The 18,594-nt window shown below is 47.6% G+C and overlaps 1 protein-coding gene across 1 annotated transcript in view; it reads left to right on the top strand.

Moving 5' to 3' along the window:
* Positions 1-18,594, top strand: part of LOC142466369 (uncharacterized) — a 77,465-nt gene that overhangs the window by 45,335 nt on the left and 13,536 nt on the right. The window contains exons 4-5 of the mRNA XM_075571225.1: positions 1,814-1,990; positions 9,062-9,176. Of these exons, the coding sequence (XP_075427340.1) occupies positions 1,814-1,990; positions 9,062-9,176 (292 nt within the window). The remainder of the gene's footprint in view (positions 1-1,813; positions 1,991-9,061; positions 9,177-18,594) is intronic.

Genomic DNA, 18,594 nt, shown 5'->3' with positions numbered 1-18,594 from the left:
GTTTGTGAGTGATTGCTAGTACATTCCAGAGACGGGTAACCCACGGGTTATACCATCATTGAGGGACTTCATTAATAATGAAAATATCATGTAACGTCCCCTGTTGAACATGCTAAAAATTCCGTTTGTATCCGTGGTACAGAGTCAGACATAATAATAACAGAAACGCTAGGTCTAGCAGGTACTAAGAGACAGATATTAATATTTCTCTTAATTTTAGGATTGCGCATATTTAGTCGCATGGCGGCCTGAATGTATTGATGTGACTCACGTGTGTAAGTGTTAGTTAAGGAAAGTTATGAGTACATTTAGATATTGAAAAGGAGTTTAAACGTCATTTGGTGGGAGGTGTTTTACTCTGCCGTCAAACTATCAATCTCACAGTTGATTTACGAAAGGGGCTGGATTTATGTGGTTTACATGGGAAAAGGGCATATTTATGGCTGAGCAAAAATTATGAAAATCAAGTCCTACCAGAGGAGTGTTTTGGACAAAACATGTAGATCTCATATTCTCTTACCAGCGACCTTTCTGGGGAAAATCTATGGCATTTGGTAATGTATAGGGTTTTCTGTCTATGGTGTTTAGTGCTGTATTAGCTAAAGATACTGAAACAAATATTATATGAAAATTACAAAAATGGGACTAACTCTACATTCTTTTATCCCAGCTACACTTGTGCTTTTTTATATAATTACCATTGTTGAGAATACATTTCACACAGAATTACGCTATGTGGCACACGCCTCTCCTTTTTTTGCTAGATATTAAAACATTTAATAATTTTGGGCTCTGAATGAACTGTTGCACGCTCTGGAGAGAGTATTTACATGTTCGGACACATTTGGCTACAACTGATTTTTGTGTGTTAAAGTGCATAGTTGTTTCTATAATACACAGGGACCTGTGGCCCTGGTAAATATTAATTTGACATCTCTTATTTGCATGCCCCCAGGTGGTGGCAGTGGATTAATATGATTTTCAATTGAGTAGGGGTTAATATAAACTCACTGGAGGTACTTTGCGCATGTGAAAGGTGAGTTGGCTAGAGTAGCCGTGTGTATTAACCCTGGTTGCATATCTAAGTCACGTGCTCACTTGTGTGCTGTTCGTGGCGGTGGTATAAAAGTGCTAATGCTCAGCATCATTCTTTGGTTATTGATCATTTTAGACTTACTGCGGCCAGGGTGGAGTTGGGCAAAAAACTACCACAACAACGATATTAATACATTGGTCACAATACCAATATGCATCGCGATAGAGAAACCCATGTTAGAATGTTCTAGTAAATCTATAGAAAATCTAATTTCTTTAAAAATAAATAAATATAAAATTTCATTCTTCAAGCAGAAACTAGGGAATCAATCGGTTTGGCAATGCTAGGGCACCAAGTCTTAGGAACTTAGATTGCAGTAAGTCAGGTCAACATTGGCTGCTTAGTTTTTTTTTTTTTTCAAACTTTTTTTCCTTTATTGGAGACATGTGTAAGGGTTACAAACAGTGGATACATCATTTCAATACATTGTACAGTGGAGTCATCGGCATGTGACCGCAGAATGTATCGAGTGTCCCAATAATCCTTTTTCTGTTTTTTTAGTATAAAAAGAGGGCTAGACATAGGGTGGGACGATAGATGGGGATGACATAAGGAGGGTAGGAGGGGGGGGGGGGGAGGGGGCGGGGTAGGGTATCTCTCCGATCCATTCCTATCCCTTGATGTTTAGTTAATAGTTGGAATCTGTGGCAGAGGCAGGTCATCTGAGTTGGGCCAGGGCTCCCATGTGTTGTAAAATTGGGGCATTTTTTGTTTTAGTATGACCGTGAGTTTTTCCATGTTCCTAACCATGTTTATCCTATTCACTACTGTCCTTCTCGAGGGTGCCTTAACTTGCTTCCAGGCCGCCACAACAGAGCATCTCGCCGCCGTGAGTATGGCTGAGGTCAGCCTGGCCGTGGAGGCCGGGAGGTCCTCTATTGGTTTACCCAGCACGTATGTCAGGGAGTCCAAGGGGACCTCTAGGCCCAGGGTATCGTCCAGGAGTCTCTGGATTGTAGCCCAGAACCTCTGGATCTCTGGACATGACCACCAAATGTGGACCATGTCACCCTTTTGTCCACATCCTCTCCAGCATAGGTCAACCGTGCCAGGGAAGATCTGGCTCAGTCTACTCGGGGTCAGGTACACTGAAATAGTATTTTATAAATGTTTTCTTTTGTGACTGTGCATATTGAGGTTTTGGAAGCTGCTTCCCAGACGTCCTCCCAGTCCTCCAGATCCATTGATGTGTTATGGTCTGCACTCCATTTTTGCATGTAGGTATGTGTGGGTAGGGGGAGGGAATTCTTGATTATTCTGTAGATTCCTGAAATTAGTCCTTTTTGGTACTCTCTTATACGACAGATAGATTCAAATCTGGTCAGCGGGGGAAATTTCAAGGTCGGGGATAGAGCTCCATGGAAATGCCTTATCTGTAGGAATTTGAATATGGGAAGATTGGGGGCTGTAAATTTAGTTTTGAGCTCTTGGAAGGACAGAGCTTCGTTATTCTCCAGCAGATCCGCAACCATGCTAATGTTTAGGTCCTGAAATTGACCAAACTGGGCTCGGGAGCACCCAGGAGGGAATTCTGGGTTCCCAAGTATGGGGGTGAGTTGGGAGGGGGATGAAGTTAGGCCATATTTCCCTCTGTTCTTAAACCATGTGGACCACGTGCATTTCATTGCTCCTAGCTCTAGCCTCTGGGGTTGTTTTTCTTTGTATTCTTGGGACCATAATAGCACTGGAAGGGGGATGGGGGCTGCGTGGTGGGTTTCTATTTCTAGCCAGCAAGCAGAGCTCAGTGGGTTGTTCCAAACCACTGCTTGCCTAAGTTGGGCTGCGTGGTAGTATCTAACCACGTCAGGGACCCCTAGTCCGCCTCTTGTCTTTGCGGACAAGAGTACCGAACTCGGGACTCTAGGTTTACGTTGTTTCCATATAAAACGTAGGATCTGTGATTGTATATTTCTTAATTCGGCTAGGGGGACTGGGATTGGGAGTGTCTGAAAATAATACAGTAAGCGGGGGAGGATATTCATTTTAGCGGAGATGATTCTGCCAAACCAGGAGATCTGGTATGTGTTCCAAGCGTCTAGGTCTCTCTTGATTTGATCAAATAGGGGGGGTTGTTTGCTTTGTACAACATGTTGTACGAGCTAGTGATTTTTATTCCCAAATATTTTATGTAGGAGGAGTTCCACTTATACTTGTAATTTAATTGCAGAAGCTTCCAGATGGGATCAGGGAGGGATATGTTCAGCGCTTCGGATTTATCCATGTTTATCTTATAGTCTGAGACCTGGCTGAATTGGTCTAGTAGTTTCTGTAGGTTAGGGAGGGAGATGTGTGGGTCAGCTAGGGTCAGAATAACGTCATCCGCGAAAAGGGATATTTTATAGTTTTTATCAGCGATTGTTATGCCTTTGATGTTTGGGTCGGCTCTGATTTGAGATGCTAGTGGTTCAATAGAGATCGCGAAAAGCAGAGGGGAGAGGGGGCAGCCCTGTCTGGTTCCATTTCTTATATGGATAGGGTTGGATTGTCCTCCCGGGAGTTTTAAATATGCGGTGGGGTTCTGATATAGGGCTCGGACACCCTCGAGAAAGGGGCCTGAGAAGCCGAATTTAATCATGGTTTGGTCGAGGAAGGTCCATTTGATCCGATCAAAGGCCTTCTCGGCGTCTAGGCTAAGAATCATGGCCTGGAGTTTATTGAGATGCACGTGGTCAATTATATCAATGATTTTACGGGTGTTGTCAGAGGCCTGTCTTCCTGACACGAAACCCACTTGGTCTATATGAATTAGTCTGGGGAGAATAGGGTTTAGCCTGTTTGCAAGGATCTTGCTGAAGAGTTTCAGGTCTGTGTTAAGCAGGGAGATCGGTCTGTAGTTACCGCATTGAAGCGGGTCCCTTCCTTCCTTATGAATAATGGCTAAGTTGGCAGCTGAAATTGTGCCTGGGATCGTTTCTCCTTCTAGGAAGGAGTTGAACATTTCAATCAGGTAAGGGGACAGGGACGATGCAAATTTTTTATAGTAGGCGTTCGAAAAGCCGTCGGGGCCTGGGGTTTTAGCTATTTTGAAAGAGCTTATGGCTTGGGTCAATTCCTCCATAGTGATTTTGTGGTTCAGAGCTGTAAGCTCTTCTTCAGTGAGGGAGGGAAGATTACATCGCGCCAGAAATTGCGAGGCAGTATCTACTGCGTTTGGATCTTGATTAGGGGGGTGTAGATAATAGAGGTCTGTGTAATAGTTTGCAAATTCTTGGGTGATGTCTTTTTCCACATAAGTAGTGTGGCCTCCTTTAGTGCGGATCTTTGTGATTTGGGCTTTTGCCTTAAGACCTCTTAGCTTTGTTGCTAAAAGTTTATCTGCCTTGTTGCCCTTATCGTAGAACCTCTGATTGGTCCACTTGAGCGCTCTCTCTACCTCTTCTAGTTGGGATTGTTTTAGCTCAGATCTTGTTTTGTCAAGTGTTCTGAGTAGTTTCTTGGAGGGGGTCTTTTTGTGTTGTTGTTCGAGGGCTAGTATCTTGTCAGTTAATGCTTTCTGAATTTTTAGTTTGGTTTTTTTCTTGTGGGATGCTAGAGAGATTAGGTCTCCTCTGATTGTAGCCTTGTGGGCTTCCCACAACATTGAAGCAGCGGAGACAGACCCCTTATTTATTTTAAAGAATGATGCTAATTTTCGCTGGATTGTTTCCACAACTTGTGGGTCGTTAAGTAGGGAATCATTAAGTTTCCACTTATACGAGGAGTTCTTAACAAAAGGCAGAGAGAGGGTCAATTCGACAGGGGCGTGGTCCGACCATGTGATCGGGCCTATGTCGGACTGGGAGGCCGCCTGGAGAACATTTGAGGTTTCTAGCAAATAGTCGATCCGCGAGTAAGACTGATGTGGGGCCGAGAAGAACGTGTAGTTCCTCTGGCCTACGTGCTGGGCCCTCCAAATATCTGTGAGGAAAAAGTTCTGTAAGATCTCTCTGAACTTTTTCGCCTTTTGCTGGGTCTGGGCGTTGTGTGTAGTGGAGGGCATGCTAGACTTATCTTGGTCTGGAGACAGAACCATATTAAAGTCTCCGAGCAAAAGTAGCGAGGCGAGTATTGACCGGTCTAGGGATTCTCGGAGGTCCTGTATGAAGCGTACCTGATTTTCGTTGGGGGCGTAAACATTGATGATGGAGATAGGGTTTCCAGATAGGGACCCCTGCAAAAGTAAGTATCGTCCCTCTGGGTCTCTAACTATGTTAGTAGGGGCAAAAGGGACATTGTTTTTTATCAATATGGCGACTCCCCTTTTTTTAATGGGGGAGGAAGCAAAGAAGGCCTGAGGGAAGGCCTGTTTGAACGTATTGGGAGGGTCGTTGGAGTTAAAGTGGGTTTCTTGAATACAGATAATGTCGCTCTTGGTTTTTTTAAGTTCCTGCAGAGCTAGTTTACATTTCTTATCTGAGTTGAGGCCCTTAACATTGAGGGATGTAATTTTGATTGACGACATTATTTGGGGGGGGGGGGGTTCCCAGAGTTGGGGGGCTGGGCCCCGTGTTTTTCCCATGACGGGAGAGGTCTGGTTCCTTATGGGGGGGAGATGATGGGCCTGTTTTCTGCCTTATGATCTTTATTGATGTGGGGGAACGGAGAGGGGTGGGGGGGGAGGGTTGAGAGGGGCAGGGGGAGGAAGGGGGTAGACACACATAGGGAGAAAGAGAAGCGGGCTTTCGGGGAGTCCAATAGTAATTTCCTTTGGCACCATTGTGTCAAGGAAAAGGGGGTCAAAGCCCCTGGAGATCCTTCCGGAGCACCAATCATGGGGCACTGTCAGGCTGGGAGATCCGACACCCTCCCTGTCTAGGTTAACTGGGGGGTCTGACTGTGGCCTTGGGGAGGGGGGGGGGGAAACCTGGGAGGGCGAGATGTATTCCCAACAGTGGGACAACGGGGGGAGGGGTGGGGGATCGCTCATCGAGCCTAGAGACTTTCAACTTTCGGGCCCCCTGGTGATGGAGGCAGGTATGAAGGGAGATGTCCGGGGGGGGGAGGAAGGGGAGGAGAGGGGGTGGGGGAGAGGGGAGGGGGGCGGACTCGGGGAGGGAGCCTTAGTGTAGGTGGTTTCCCGTGGTGTGTCCCTCTGTACCACTTATGTTGGGTGTAGGGTGGGTCTAGTGGTATATAGTGCTATAGAGGTGGGCTCCGAGTGTGGGGAGGGATTGTCAGCGTGTGGTTATGCACAGGAAGTCCCAGAGGGTGTGTGTTTTTGCACCTTCATAGCAGTTCCATTTTACCACCGGAGGGGGGAGGGGGGAGTGAGAGGGGGGTGGGGGGGGAGGGAGAAGGGGGGGAGGAGAGGGGTGGGGGGACTCCTGAGGATCTGACATTTATGAGCGGGTGGTGTTTTTCCCATCGCTTTTGTAGCTGTTCTCATTTACTACATGTTATCTATACAACATATTGATCTGTGGTTATGCACAGGACATTTTAACACCTTAACCTCAGTGAACAGTTTCCACATCTAAGATATTCCATCTAAACTGCTGTTATTCAGCACAGACCTTTATTGGGGGCGCAAGGTTCTGCTTAAACAGATTTAGAGAGCTTCTACAGTTGGCGTGTGGGGGGGAAGAAAAAGGGGAGGGGGGGAGGGGGTCTATGGCGCTTATTCATCATCTTTGAATCAGCTCCCAGGTATCTATGCATCATGTTGGACTGTGGTTAAGCACAGGGGGTCCCAAAGGGTGTGTGTTTTTGTACCTTCATGGCAAAGCAGGTTTCTGCTTAGGCAGGCATAGAGTGCTCCCGCAGCCTATATGTGGGGGGGGGGGAAGGGGGGGGGGAGAGATGGTGGGGGGGGGAGGGAGGGGGACAGGGGGAGGGCGGTTGAGGATGGGGGGAGGGGCGAGGGCGGGGGGGGGACTCATGGGGATTTGACATTTATAACCGGGTAGTGCTTTTCTATCACCTTTGCATCAGTTCTCATTTTCCACAGGTTATGGACCTGTGGTTATGCACAGGACATTTCAACACGTTACCATCTACGAGCATTTTCCACATCTTAATTATACCAGATAAACTGCTGCTATTCGGCACAGGCAGTCGTTGGGAGCGCAAGGTTCAGCTTAAACAGACTTAGAGGGCTCCTGCGGTTGGCGTGCGGGGGGAAGAGAAGGGGGGGAGTGGGGAAGGAGAGGGGGAGGGGAGGGCGGCTGAGGGGAAGGGAGGCGAGTGAAGGGGTGGGGGGGGGCACAATGAGGAGGGGGGACTCATGGGGATCTGATGATTATGAACGCGTGGTGCTGTTTCATCACCTGCGTAACGGTTCCCATCGATCACAGGTTATTGACATTTCATTTGGACTTGTGGTTATGCGTAAGATTTTTCAACACATTAATATCATCTAGCACTTTCTATCTCTTATTTACATCATTTGACCAACTATTGAGCAGTGCAGAGGGTCGCTGGGGGCTCCGACTTCTGCTTAGGCAGACTTAGGGTGCTGCTGCAGTCGATGTGAGGGGGGCAGGGGAAGGGGGGAAGCAGGGGGGAGAGAGAGGGGGGGGTGATTGGGGGGGGGGATTGGCGGGGGGATCACTTGGAGCATGACTTTAAGCCGATACATTGGTAAAGATTCCCTGAGCTGAAAGAGGGTGATATCAACTGAGAGTGATCGGGGGGCACCGTTTGCTGTATAGGTTATACATAGTTCATTTGAGACAGACTTGGAGCAGGGTATGGGGGGGGGACCGTAGGGCCGGGCCGGGGGGATACATAGAGGGGGAGGGGGCTTAGCTTATACAACCTGAGTTCAGGGGCTGGCAGCGGGGGGCACCAACTGTCCACGCAAAGTTGTCCGGGTTTGCGCCACTGCTAGAGTTCTGGAGCTGCTCTGACTGCCGTTGAGAATCGGGGGGTTCGGACCCTCCCCGGGGGGGGGGGGTGTAGGCCCTTGGTTAGGACAGTTCCGTGACTCTGGTCCTTTAAGGTCTCCCCACCCCCGGAGAACCGGGCTCATCGGTTCACGTGACGCGCTAAGCTACAGCCATCTGCTTTTGCTGATCTGGCCCTGCAGATGGAGAGAGTGACACTCGGAGCCGGTTGCGGTGAGGGCTGGGTGTCGGCTGGATTGTGATGTAGTCAGATGCGTGGGGGTAAAAAGGAAAAAGGTAAGGAGAGGAGGGGGGGGGGAAGTGGGGTAAGGAGGGGGTAAGGCTAGGAGAAAGGGGGGGGGGAATGTACTCGAGGGGGGGAGTCCCCTTACTAGATATGGAGGGGGGGAGTGGATGAGGGAGGGAGGGGGGGAGGAGAGGGGAAGAGAGAGGGGGGGGGGAGCAGAGTAGAACCAGCTGGGTCGTCTCTTTAATGGTTCAGGAATCAGTGCAGGAGAGAGTTAGTGTGGGTGAGTTGGACATCTGGCGAGGATGGGCGTAGAAGCTACCGGGCCTTTCGGGGCACAGTCGTGGGTTGTGCGGCTCACTGGATCCGTTGGTTAGCGAGTCTTTCTGAGGCTCGAGGGGTTTCGGCAGGTTCGGATCTTGCTGCTCGGGGGGTACGTTCTTCTCCTCGTGGGGGGGCGATGCCGATAGCTTTGAGGAAGTCGTTGGTGTCCTCTGGATCCGTGATAGTGTAGAACCGTCCATTCCTCGGGACAATGAGTTTAAAGGGGAAGCCCCAGCGGTAGGAGACTCCACGGTCACGAAGGAGAGCCGTAAGAGGCTTCATATCCATTTGCTTCATGACCGTGGACCTGGATAGGTCGCTGTATATCTGGACAGCGTGGTCGTCCATTTTTATGTCTCCCGCTCTTCTTGCTGCCGCCGAGATCTTTTCCTTTGCAGAATATACGTGATATCTCACAATCACGTCCCTTGGGCAGTTAGCATCAGGGGATTTAGGACCGAGGGCTCTGTGTGCCCTGTCCAGCTGGAGTTCATGATCGGTTAGATCGGGGACAAGATTCAGGAAAAGCTTTTTGAGGTAGGTCTGGAGGGATTCTGGCGGGATTGACTCAGGGATCCCTCTGAATCGTAGGTTCTGCCTACGGTCCCTATTTTCATGGTCTTCAATGGAGTTCTTGAGGGCAGCGATCTCATGCCCCATTCTGGTCATGTCGTCCTCCATGTTAGAGTGTGAGACCGAGATCGTGGTAATTTGGGCTTCCACTGCCTCGGTTCTCGTGGTTAGGGTGCTCAGGTCTGATCGAATATCCCGCAGGACCTTCTCCAAGTCCTCCATAAACCCCCTTCTCATCTTAAGGAGCAGCGCTTCAAAAAACTCCTTGTTAAGTTCTTGATGGGCCGGAGCAACTTGGCTTAGCAGTGCGGCCTCCTCGGCATGCTCGTGCTCCTCTGCGCCATCTTGTGACTCCGAGGACGGCTCCATCGGGCGCTGAGTTGGTTGAAAAAACTTCGAAACGGGGTTCTGTGCCTTTTTTTGTTGCTTCCCCGCCATCCCTGGAGTTTTAGGGAGGGTGCTGGCCACTTTTGGGGGGACTCTGCGTCGTTTGGTATGCTTTTCAAATTATCTTTGTAAGGAGGGTGTCGGGAGCTCGTTGCCTACCCTGCCATTCACGGTGACGTCACCGGAAGTCTCCGGCTGCTTAGTTTTAAATTGAGGAACACTTGTGTAATCTCCTCTTCAGATACTGGGACAAAATGAAAATTGTGGGCAGTGCACAACACATACATGTACTACTCAGAATTGACCCACTTAAAACAGAGCTTCATACATGGAGATCAATAGCCTGCATAACTATTCCTATAGATACATGTCAGTCTTATGGTCAGAACAGATCGTGTGTTCAGAGTAGACTTTGGTTCGATCAGTAATGAGATTTTTAGGCAGACTGGTGTCTGGAGGCGGACACAAAAGTATATTGACTTTGCAACAGAAGCTTTTTAATAGTTAATGACGTTTAATGATTAAGAACCGTAAAAAAAAAAAAAAAGACCTCCAATCATAATTTATTTTTCTTCTCGATATGTTTATAGCATTTGCTGGTCCAGCTATCTCTCTACCTTCCCTGTCACGTCAGTACTAGTAAAGATACAGACAGTGACAGGCTATCCTATGGGGGTATTTCCACTCCTCCTGCTGACTTCCTGAGTGACAAGAGTGGTGGTGCAGATAATGGGCCCTCCCTCTTTGAGTTCAGGAAGGAAGTAGCTAAATTATAGATTGAAGTGCAGCCCCTTAGGGATGAGACCTTCAGTGATTTAGACAGTGAGAGGGTTCCAGACTATTCCTTCATGGATGTAGAAATCTGAGCTCTTCTCCCGGCTGGGAGTGAGACATGTGCTCAGCCCCTCATGGGCTGAGGGCATAAGATAATACAGAGAGGCTTCACCATTACCCGCAGGCCAGTACCATCCAGAAGCCAGGGATCTACCTTATCAACTGGAGCATACGCTGTGACGATACTACCTGTGGCTGCTATAATAAAGAACATCCTCATTTATACTTCTGGCTCTGCGGCAGTCTGTGGAGGGACGTATTGGAAGTAGAACTGTCATAGCGGGGACCGCCTTCTGAACTGCTGAAACCCCCTACAGTATGTCTGGAGGCGCTGTCCCCAAGAAGGAAAGAACAAGCATGGTGTGAGAGTGTTAGGCCTGTTCTATAGTGCCAGGTGCGCGCCACGCCGTGCGCGGAATTTTAGTTGGCTGACGTTAGTCAGCCTTTCTTTAATGGCGCGCGCGCACGGCAAGGAGAGTAGAACCGGCCGTCAGGGGGAAAGAAGAAAAAAGAAAGAAATCGCGCCGCTACCGCAGCTGAAAATGTAAGTGTATGTGTGTGTATGTATGTATGTACAGGCATACCCCGGTTTAAGGACACTCACTTTAAGTACACTCGCTACTAAGTACATATCGCTCAATAGGCAAACGGCAGCTCACGCATGCGCCTGTCAGCACGTCCTGAACAGCAATACCGTCTCCCTACCTGTACGGAAGCTGTGCGCAAGGGGGGAGACTATAGAGCCTGTTACACATGCGTTATTTACATCAGTTATGCACGTATATGATGATTGCAGTACAGTGCATGCATCGATAAGTGGGGAAAAGGTAGTGCTTCACTTTAAGTACATTTTCGCTTTACATACAGGCTCCGGTCCCATTGCATACGTTAATGCGGGGTATGCCTGTATTGTGATGCCGACACCACATTGCAGTCTCTTTTGTCCCAAATGAGGCAGGAAACACTGTATTTCTCTATACTTGGGGTTTATTTAGAGGAATAAATAATATGAATAGGCCCACCATCCCTTTGATAAAAAACAAATAATAAAATCAAATCCTATTTCCTTTAGGAAAGCTAACTACACATTTCAGCAGCAACCCTTACTAACCCGGCTGCCAGCTAAGCCAGTTGTCAGCCCCAAAACATGTACATTGCATACAAAGTCTCTGCAGATAATAACAAGCGCTTGCCTTATCTTTAGTCCTTTAAGGTCCTCTGCCACCAGACGTCACTGCTTCATCACAGCTCTCTCAGCAGTGTCTCTCAGACTTCTTTTACCAGCCTCCATTAGCTGGGGAGCTCCTCTGTCTCATCCCTTCTCTGGGATAAACTGTCTCTCTGTGCCTTGCAGCTTCCAGCCTTTTAAAGCACTTCCTGACTATTCAGAACAGGTTGATTAGCTTCATTAGTTATCACCTGAATAGCCTTTCCAAGGAGGATTAAATTAACTCTTTGTGGTGAAAAAGTCCAATAGCTTCCCCATTCACCCCCTAGAGGACAGCGATGGCACCACAGTATGTATGTATGTATGTATGTATGTCCAACGTATTAAAAAAATTATTTCAGGTTTTATTTATTTATTTTAAAACACACACACACACACACACACACACACACACACACACACACACACACACACACACACACACACACACACACACACACACACACACACACACACACACACACACACACACACACAAAAAACGTGTGCGGCACGTGCCCGCGCCTTCACACAGGCCCGCACGCACGCACAACCGCACACACTATATAATAGCCCTTACTTGGGGCAGGCAGAATTCAGGGTCAGGGTTCTGATGAAGCACTTTGCAGCTCAGCTCTGCTCAGTATCAGACTCCTGGGGGGCTCTGAGTGAGGGAGCGGGGGGCTCTGAGTGAGGGAGCGGGGGGGGGCTCTGAGTGAGGGAGCAGGGGGGCTCTGAGTGAGGGAGCATGGAGGGGCTCTGAGTGAGGGAGCAGGGGGGGATTTGTGTGAGGGAGCAGGGGGGCTCTGTGAGGGAGCGGGGGAGGCTCCGAGTGAGGGAGCAGGGGGGGCTCTGAGTGAGGGAGAAGGGGGGCTCTGAGTGAGGGAGCGGGGGGGATTTGTGTGAGGGAGCAGGGGGGCTCTGAGTGAGGGAGAAGGAGGGGCTCTGAGTGAGGGAGCAGGGGGGGATTTGTGTGAGGGAGCAGGGGGGCTCTGTGAGGGAGCGGGGGGGGGGGGGGGGCTCCGAGTGAGGGAGCAGGGGGGGCTCTGAGTGAGGGTGAAGGGGGGCTCTGAGTGAGGGAGCAGGGGGGGCTCTGATTGAGGGAGCAGGGGGGGGGGGCACTGTGTGGGGAGAAGGGGGGGCTCTGTGTGAGGGAGCAGGGTGGACACTTGTTAACTTGGAAAATAAATTAAATTATAGAATCAGGACAATCTGCATTTCAAAGTCAAAACTAGCAGCCTGTGCTGCCCCAGCCCTCTGTGAGACACAGAGAGAACAGGTATATACATAGTGATGAACTGGGAAGCAGTTGTACTGAGATATATTAAGGACCAAGAAGCGCATACACAACTACAACTCCCATGATCCCCTTGGTGTGAGCATGCGCAGTAGGACACAGAGCTGTGACCTGGATGTAGTCAGTGTCTCCACTTCCAGGAAAGTGAACCTGAGATTGCAGAAGAGAGAGGAGATCAGAGCACAGCCGCTTCGTGGTAGGTGTATGTATATGTATGCACGCACCCTCCGAAGGGGTAAAATAACTGTTTTACTTTTTTGTGTATTGTGAAAGAAATCCTGTTCTGTATTTCTCCAGGAACATGTATGTGTTTGACTAATGAGGGCATTATAATTACTTTGTTTTCTATGGAAATGTTATGTTTTTTGTTTGCTAAACGGGTTTTTTAACTTGACAATTGGCTACATTTAACCTATTAAATATGCCATTGTTGTTGGTTCATGTTCTTCCTAGGAGGGACTGCCCCTTTAAATACCATTTCCAACTCTGCTTCAGTTTAAATAAATCCTGAGATTACAAACCCATAAGGCTGAGTCCTCGCTGCCGCTGACCAACTCCAAGCATGAGCGTTCTGCTTTCCTGCAATAATTTTAGATCAGGAGTGGGGTGGCAATGTATTGTATTGTATGTCTTTATTTATATAGTGCCATTAATGTACATAGCGCTACACAGCACTTAACAAACCTACTTTTCATCCCCTCTGTTTCCTCCTCCCATCCTACACCGCTTCCTAACTCTCCTCCTGCCTTCCTTGACACTTTTCCCACTGTCTCAGAGGAGGATGTGTCACTGCTGATCTCCTCTCCCTCTACCACTTGCCCTCTTGACCCCATTCCCTCCCATCTCCTAAAACCTCTTGGTCCTACTATAATCACTTCGCTCATACACATCTTTAACTCCTCTCTCTAGTCTGGTACCTTTCCATCCTCTTTCAAGCATGCAACAGTTATACTATTACTCAAAAACACCAAGCTTGACCCTACCTGTCTTTCTAACTATCGACCTGTCTCCCTCCTGCCTTTTGCCTCTAAACTTCTTGAACGTCTTGTATTCTCTCGCTTCCTCCATTTTCTGTACACCTATTCTCTCCTAGACCCTCTACAATCTGGCTTCCGCACTGCTCACTTCATGGAAACAGTCCTCACTAAAATAACTGATGACTACCATGCTGCCAAAGTGAATATAAGGCGCTAACAACTTAAATACATACAATAGTGATACGTGCAAGTGCAATAAAAATTAATATTAGTGCTCAAATAATAAACCCTGCTCAAACCCTCTGGTAGAACCTGTTTCCAGGGTTCCAAGTAGAAAGATGTATTTCAAACAATCCAGGAGGAGCAAAATATAGGGAAATAAAAACAGAAAACAGTGCAAATTTAAGTGCAGACGTTGAGACTATGATGAAATAATAATGACAATATCTTGGCTCTGCTGGTCTATCTACTCACAAGATGTAAGTGGTAAGTATGCAGTTGGCAGATTGGGCTGCCACCCCAGGTAGTAGCTGTGTAATTGTGGATATCCCTCCAGGCTTATCTCGTCAGGGTAACCATGGTATACATAAGGGAGGAAACAAAGCTACATAGCGCGATCTGTCTTTCTAAAAACTTTATAAAATGAATATGAGCATATAAAATGTGCACTTACAATGTGCCAGAATTAAAAATGCATTTATCACAATCACACACTCCTGACGAAGCCATTGACAGCTTGCTGAGCTGGGCGAAAAGCGTAGAGTGGTGTTTTGGTCTAGTGAGGGATCCGTAGCTGTACCTTCCACTGAGCAGTGACGTCACACGCGCCGGAGGAGAAACGGAGCTGAGCGTTCCAGGTTGCAGACGGCTGACATCCAGAGCCAGAGAGGAGGCGGTGAGATCGGAAAAAAACCCCTAGAATCACTGTGATTGTGATAAATGCATTTTTAATTCTGGCACATTGTAAGTGCACATTTTATATGCTCATATTCATTTTATAAAGTTTTTGGAAAGACAGATCGCGCTATGTAGCTTTGTTTCCTCCCTTATGTATACCATGGTTACCCTGACGAGATAAGCCTGGAGGGATATCCACAATTACACAGCTACTACCTGGGGTGGCAGCCCAATCTGCCAACTGCATACTTACCACTTACATCTTGTGAGTAGATAGACCAGCAGAGCCAAGATATTGTCATTATTATTTCATCATAGTCTCAACGTCTGCACTTAAATTTGCACTGTTTTCTGTTTTTATTTCCCTATATTTTGCTCCTCCTGGATTGTTTGAAATACCATGCTGCCAAAGACAGAGGTCATTACACTCTGCTCATATTACTCGACCTCTGCAGCATTTGACGCTGTGGACCACACTCTTCTCCTTCACATTCTCCATACTCTTGGTATTCGGAACAAAGCTCTATCCTGGATTTCCTCTTACCTCTCCCATCATACATTCAGTGTCTCCTCTGCTAACATCTCCTCTATCAATCAATCAATCTGTGGGTGTACCCCAGGGCTCTGTCCTGGGACCTCTTCTCTTTTCTCTGTACACATTTTCTCTAGGTGACCTAATCACATCTCTTGGGTTTAAATATCACCTCTATGCTGACGACACAAATTTGCTTTTCAACCCCCGACCTTACACCTGCTGTACAAACCAAAGTTTCTGAATGTCTCTCTGCTATATCATCCTGGATGGCCCTCTGCCGCCTTTAACGTAACATGGCAAAAACAGAGCTCCTCATACTTCCTCCCAAACCTGGCCAATTACCTCTTCCACATTGCTGTTGGAAGTACTATCATTCACCCAGTAGCCCAAGCACACTGCCTAGGGGTCACACTCTACTCCTCTCTCATATTCTCCTCTCACATTCAAAACGTTTCTAAAACCTGTTGCTTTTTCCTCCGCAATATCACAAAGATACACCCTTTCCTCTGTTGCTCGACTGCTAAAACTCTGACTCCGGCCCTGATTCTCTCCCGTCTTGATTACTGTAACCTGCTGTCCGGCCTTCCTGCCTCTCACCTGTCTCCCCTACAATCTATCCTAAACGCTGATACGCATGATACATCAAGCTTGGCCCCCTGCAGACGCACTTACCAGAATGCCCCCCCTCCCTCACTGTCTCTGTATGTTCTTCCTACCTACCAATTAGATTGTAAGCTCCTCGGAGCAGAGACTCTTCCTAAATGTTACTTTTATGTCTGAAGCACTTATTCCCATGCCCTGTTATTTATATTATTTGTTATTTATGATTGACGCGTATTACTACTGTATTGTATTGTATATCTTTATTAATATAGCGCCATTAATGTACATAGCGCTTCACAGTAGTAATACACGTGGCAATCATATAAATAACAAATAATATAAATAACAGGTCATGAGAATAAGTGCTTCAGACAAAAGTAACATTATGGAAAAGGAGTCCCTGCTCCGAGGAGCTTACACTCTAATTGATAGGTAGGGAGAACGTACAGAGACAGTAGGAGGGAATTCTGGTAAGTCCGTCTGCAGGGGGCCAAGCTTTATGTATCATGTGTATAGTATTAGCCGTGGAGCTACTCATATGTTTCGTTAAGCAGGTGTGTCATAAGGTGGGTCTTAAAGGTGGATAAAGTCAGCAAGTAATAGGATACAAAGTTCCCGAATTCAATGCTCAGCTATAGGGAGTCAATATCAACATCAATATAATAAACTCTTAAATAATGACACAAAAATAGAAAGGATGAAACTGTTAAATCAACTCTCTTGATTATTATACAGTCCGTGTCTCAGTAATTAACTCTTAAGATGTGGGGGACCTGTGTAGAAAGGTATGGGTCAGTTATAAATCTCTGACCCCCTAGTATCACAGTAATAAACGTCCCCCTGGAGAGAGACAATAGTAATATTGAACACCCAAACCGTTTTATGTTCGGAATGGGGTACTCACGGTTGAGAGCTGGTAGATCCGTTGGCGTGCATTACGTATGATTTAGAGCAGGAGAGATTCCACGGAGGAAAAACGGAGCACAGCAGAAGATGGAGGGGACTAGACACCGAAATAGTAAATAAAATCCTTTAATCCATGGTAGACATCATGGTGTGGGATCAGTAAAAACTCTTACGCGTTTCGGGCCGTCGCCCTTTGTCAAAGAGATAGGTGGATAATGATGGTGCTAGTCGGGTGTTGAGGGAAGGGCATTCCAGAGTTGTGGGGCAGTCAATGAGAAAGGTTTAAGGCGGGAGAGGGCTTTAGATACAAAGGGGGTAGAAAGAAGACATCCTTCACAAGAACACAAGAGTCGGGATGGTGCATAATGAGAAATTAGGGTGAGATGTAGGGAGGGGCAGAAGAGTGTAAAGCTTTAAAAGTGAGGAGGACAGTTGAGTGCAAGATGCGGGATTTGATCTGAAGCCAGGAGAGGGATTTCAGGAGGGGAGACGCGGAGACAGATTTAGAAAAGAGTAGAATGATTCTGGCAGCAGCGTATAGGATAGAGTGTAGGGGAGACAGGTGTCAGGCGGGAAGGCCAGACAGCAGATAACAGTAATCAAGAGGGGAGAGAATGAGGTCCTGAGTCAGAGTTTAAGAAGTCGAGAAACAGAGGAAAGGGTGTATCTTTGTGATAATGCGGAGGAAAAAGCAACATGTTTTAGAAATATTTTGTATGTAAGAGGAGAATGTGAGCGAGGAGTCGAGGGTGACACCTAAGCAGCGTGCTTGGGCTACTTGGTGAATGATCGTACTTCCAACAGTAGAGTATAATGACCTCTGTCTTTGGCAGCATGGATGTCATTAGTTATTTTAGTGAGGGCTGTTTTAGTGGAATGAGCAGTGCGGAAGCCAGATTGTAGAGGGTCTAGGAGAGAATAGGTGTTGAGAAAATGGTTGAGAAAATGGAGCAAGCAAGAGAATACAGTAAAATACGTTCAAAGAGTTTAGAGGCAAAAGGCCGGAGGGAGACAAGTCGATATTTAGAAAGACAGGTAGGGTCAAGTTTGGTGTTTTTGAGTAATGGTATAACTGTTGCATGCTTGAAAGAGGATGAAAGGTACCAGAGTAGAGGGAGGAGTTAAAAATGTGTGTGAGCGTAGGGATTATAGTAGGAGCAAGAGGTTTTAGGAGATGGGAGGAAATGGGGTCAAGAGGGTAAGTAGTAGGCCGGGGCATACAGGGTTCAGCAGAGCGGAGGCGCACTGAGGCTCGCCTGCTGAAGTCAGCGCGATTCCATGAACTTGCAGGCGAGCCAGTGTGCGCGAAGGGAGCCGGGGGGAGGTGGTTGGAGGCGGGGCAGTGACGTCGCTGGGCCAATCGCCCACGACGCACTGACGTCAACGTCACGGCGCCGACGTCACGGCGCCGTGATGTTGACGCTGCTTCAGGCTGATTGGATGTTTTCAGCCGACAGTGCGCTGAAAAACAGCTTGGCTGTCGGCTGAAAATTAGAAAGCCTCAGCACGCCTGCGGACGCTCGCGTGAGCCCCCTCTCAAGGCATCCTCATTGAAGATGCAGGGGCTCAGCGCGGAGCGTCCGCACGGCTCAGCGCTGCTTGTCCTTCTATGGACGCAGCCGTAGAGGGAGAAGAAGAGATCAACAGTGACACATCCTCCTCTGAGACAGTGGGAAAAAAGTCAAGGAAAGCAGGAGGAGAGTTAGGAAGTGGTGTAAGATGAGAGGAGGAAACAGAGGGGATGTTCTGACGTATGGATTCCACCTTTTCCTTAAAATAGTTAGCAAAGTCCTGAGGTGAGATTGAGAAAGATGAAGAGGCAGCTGAGGGTGGTTTGAATAGAGAGTCAAAGTCAGAGAAGAGTCGGCATGGGTTAGACTTGTGCGTGTTGATTAGTGAAGAAAAGTA

The sequence above is a fragment of the Ascaphus truei genome, chromosome 15 (genome assembly GCF_040206685.1).
Source record: "Ascaphus truei isolate aAscTru1 chromosome 15, aAscTru1.hap1, whole genome shotgun sequence".
In the NCBI taxonomy this organism is placed as follows: Eukaryota; Metazoa; Chordata; class Amphibia; order Anura; family Ascaphidae; genus Ascaphus; species Ascaphus truei.
The sequence above is the reverse complement of the archived record's forward strand: the minus strand, read 5'-3'. Positions and strand labels throughout refer to the sequence as shown.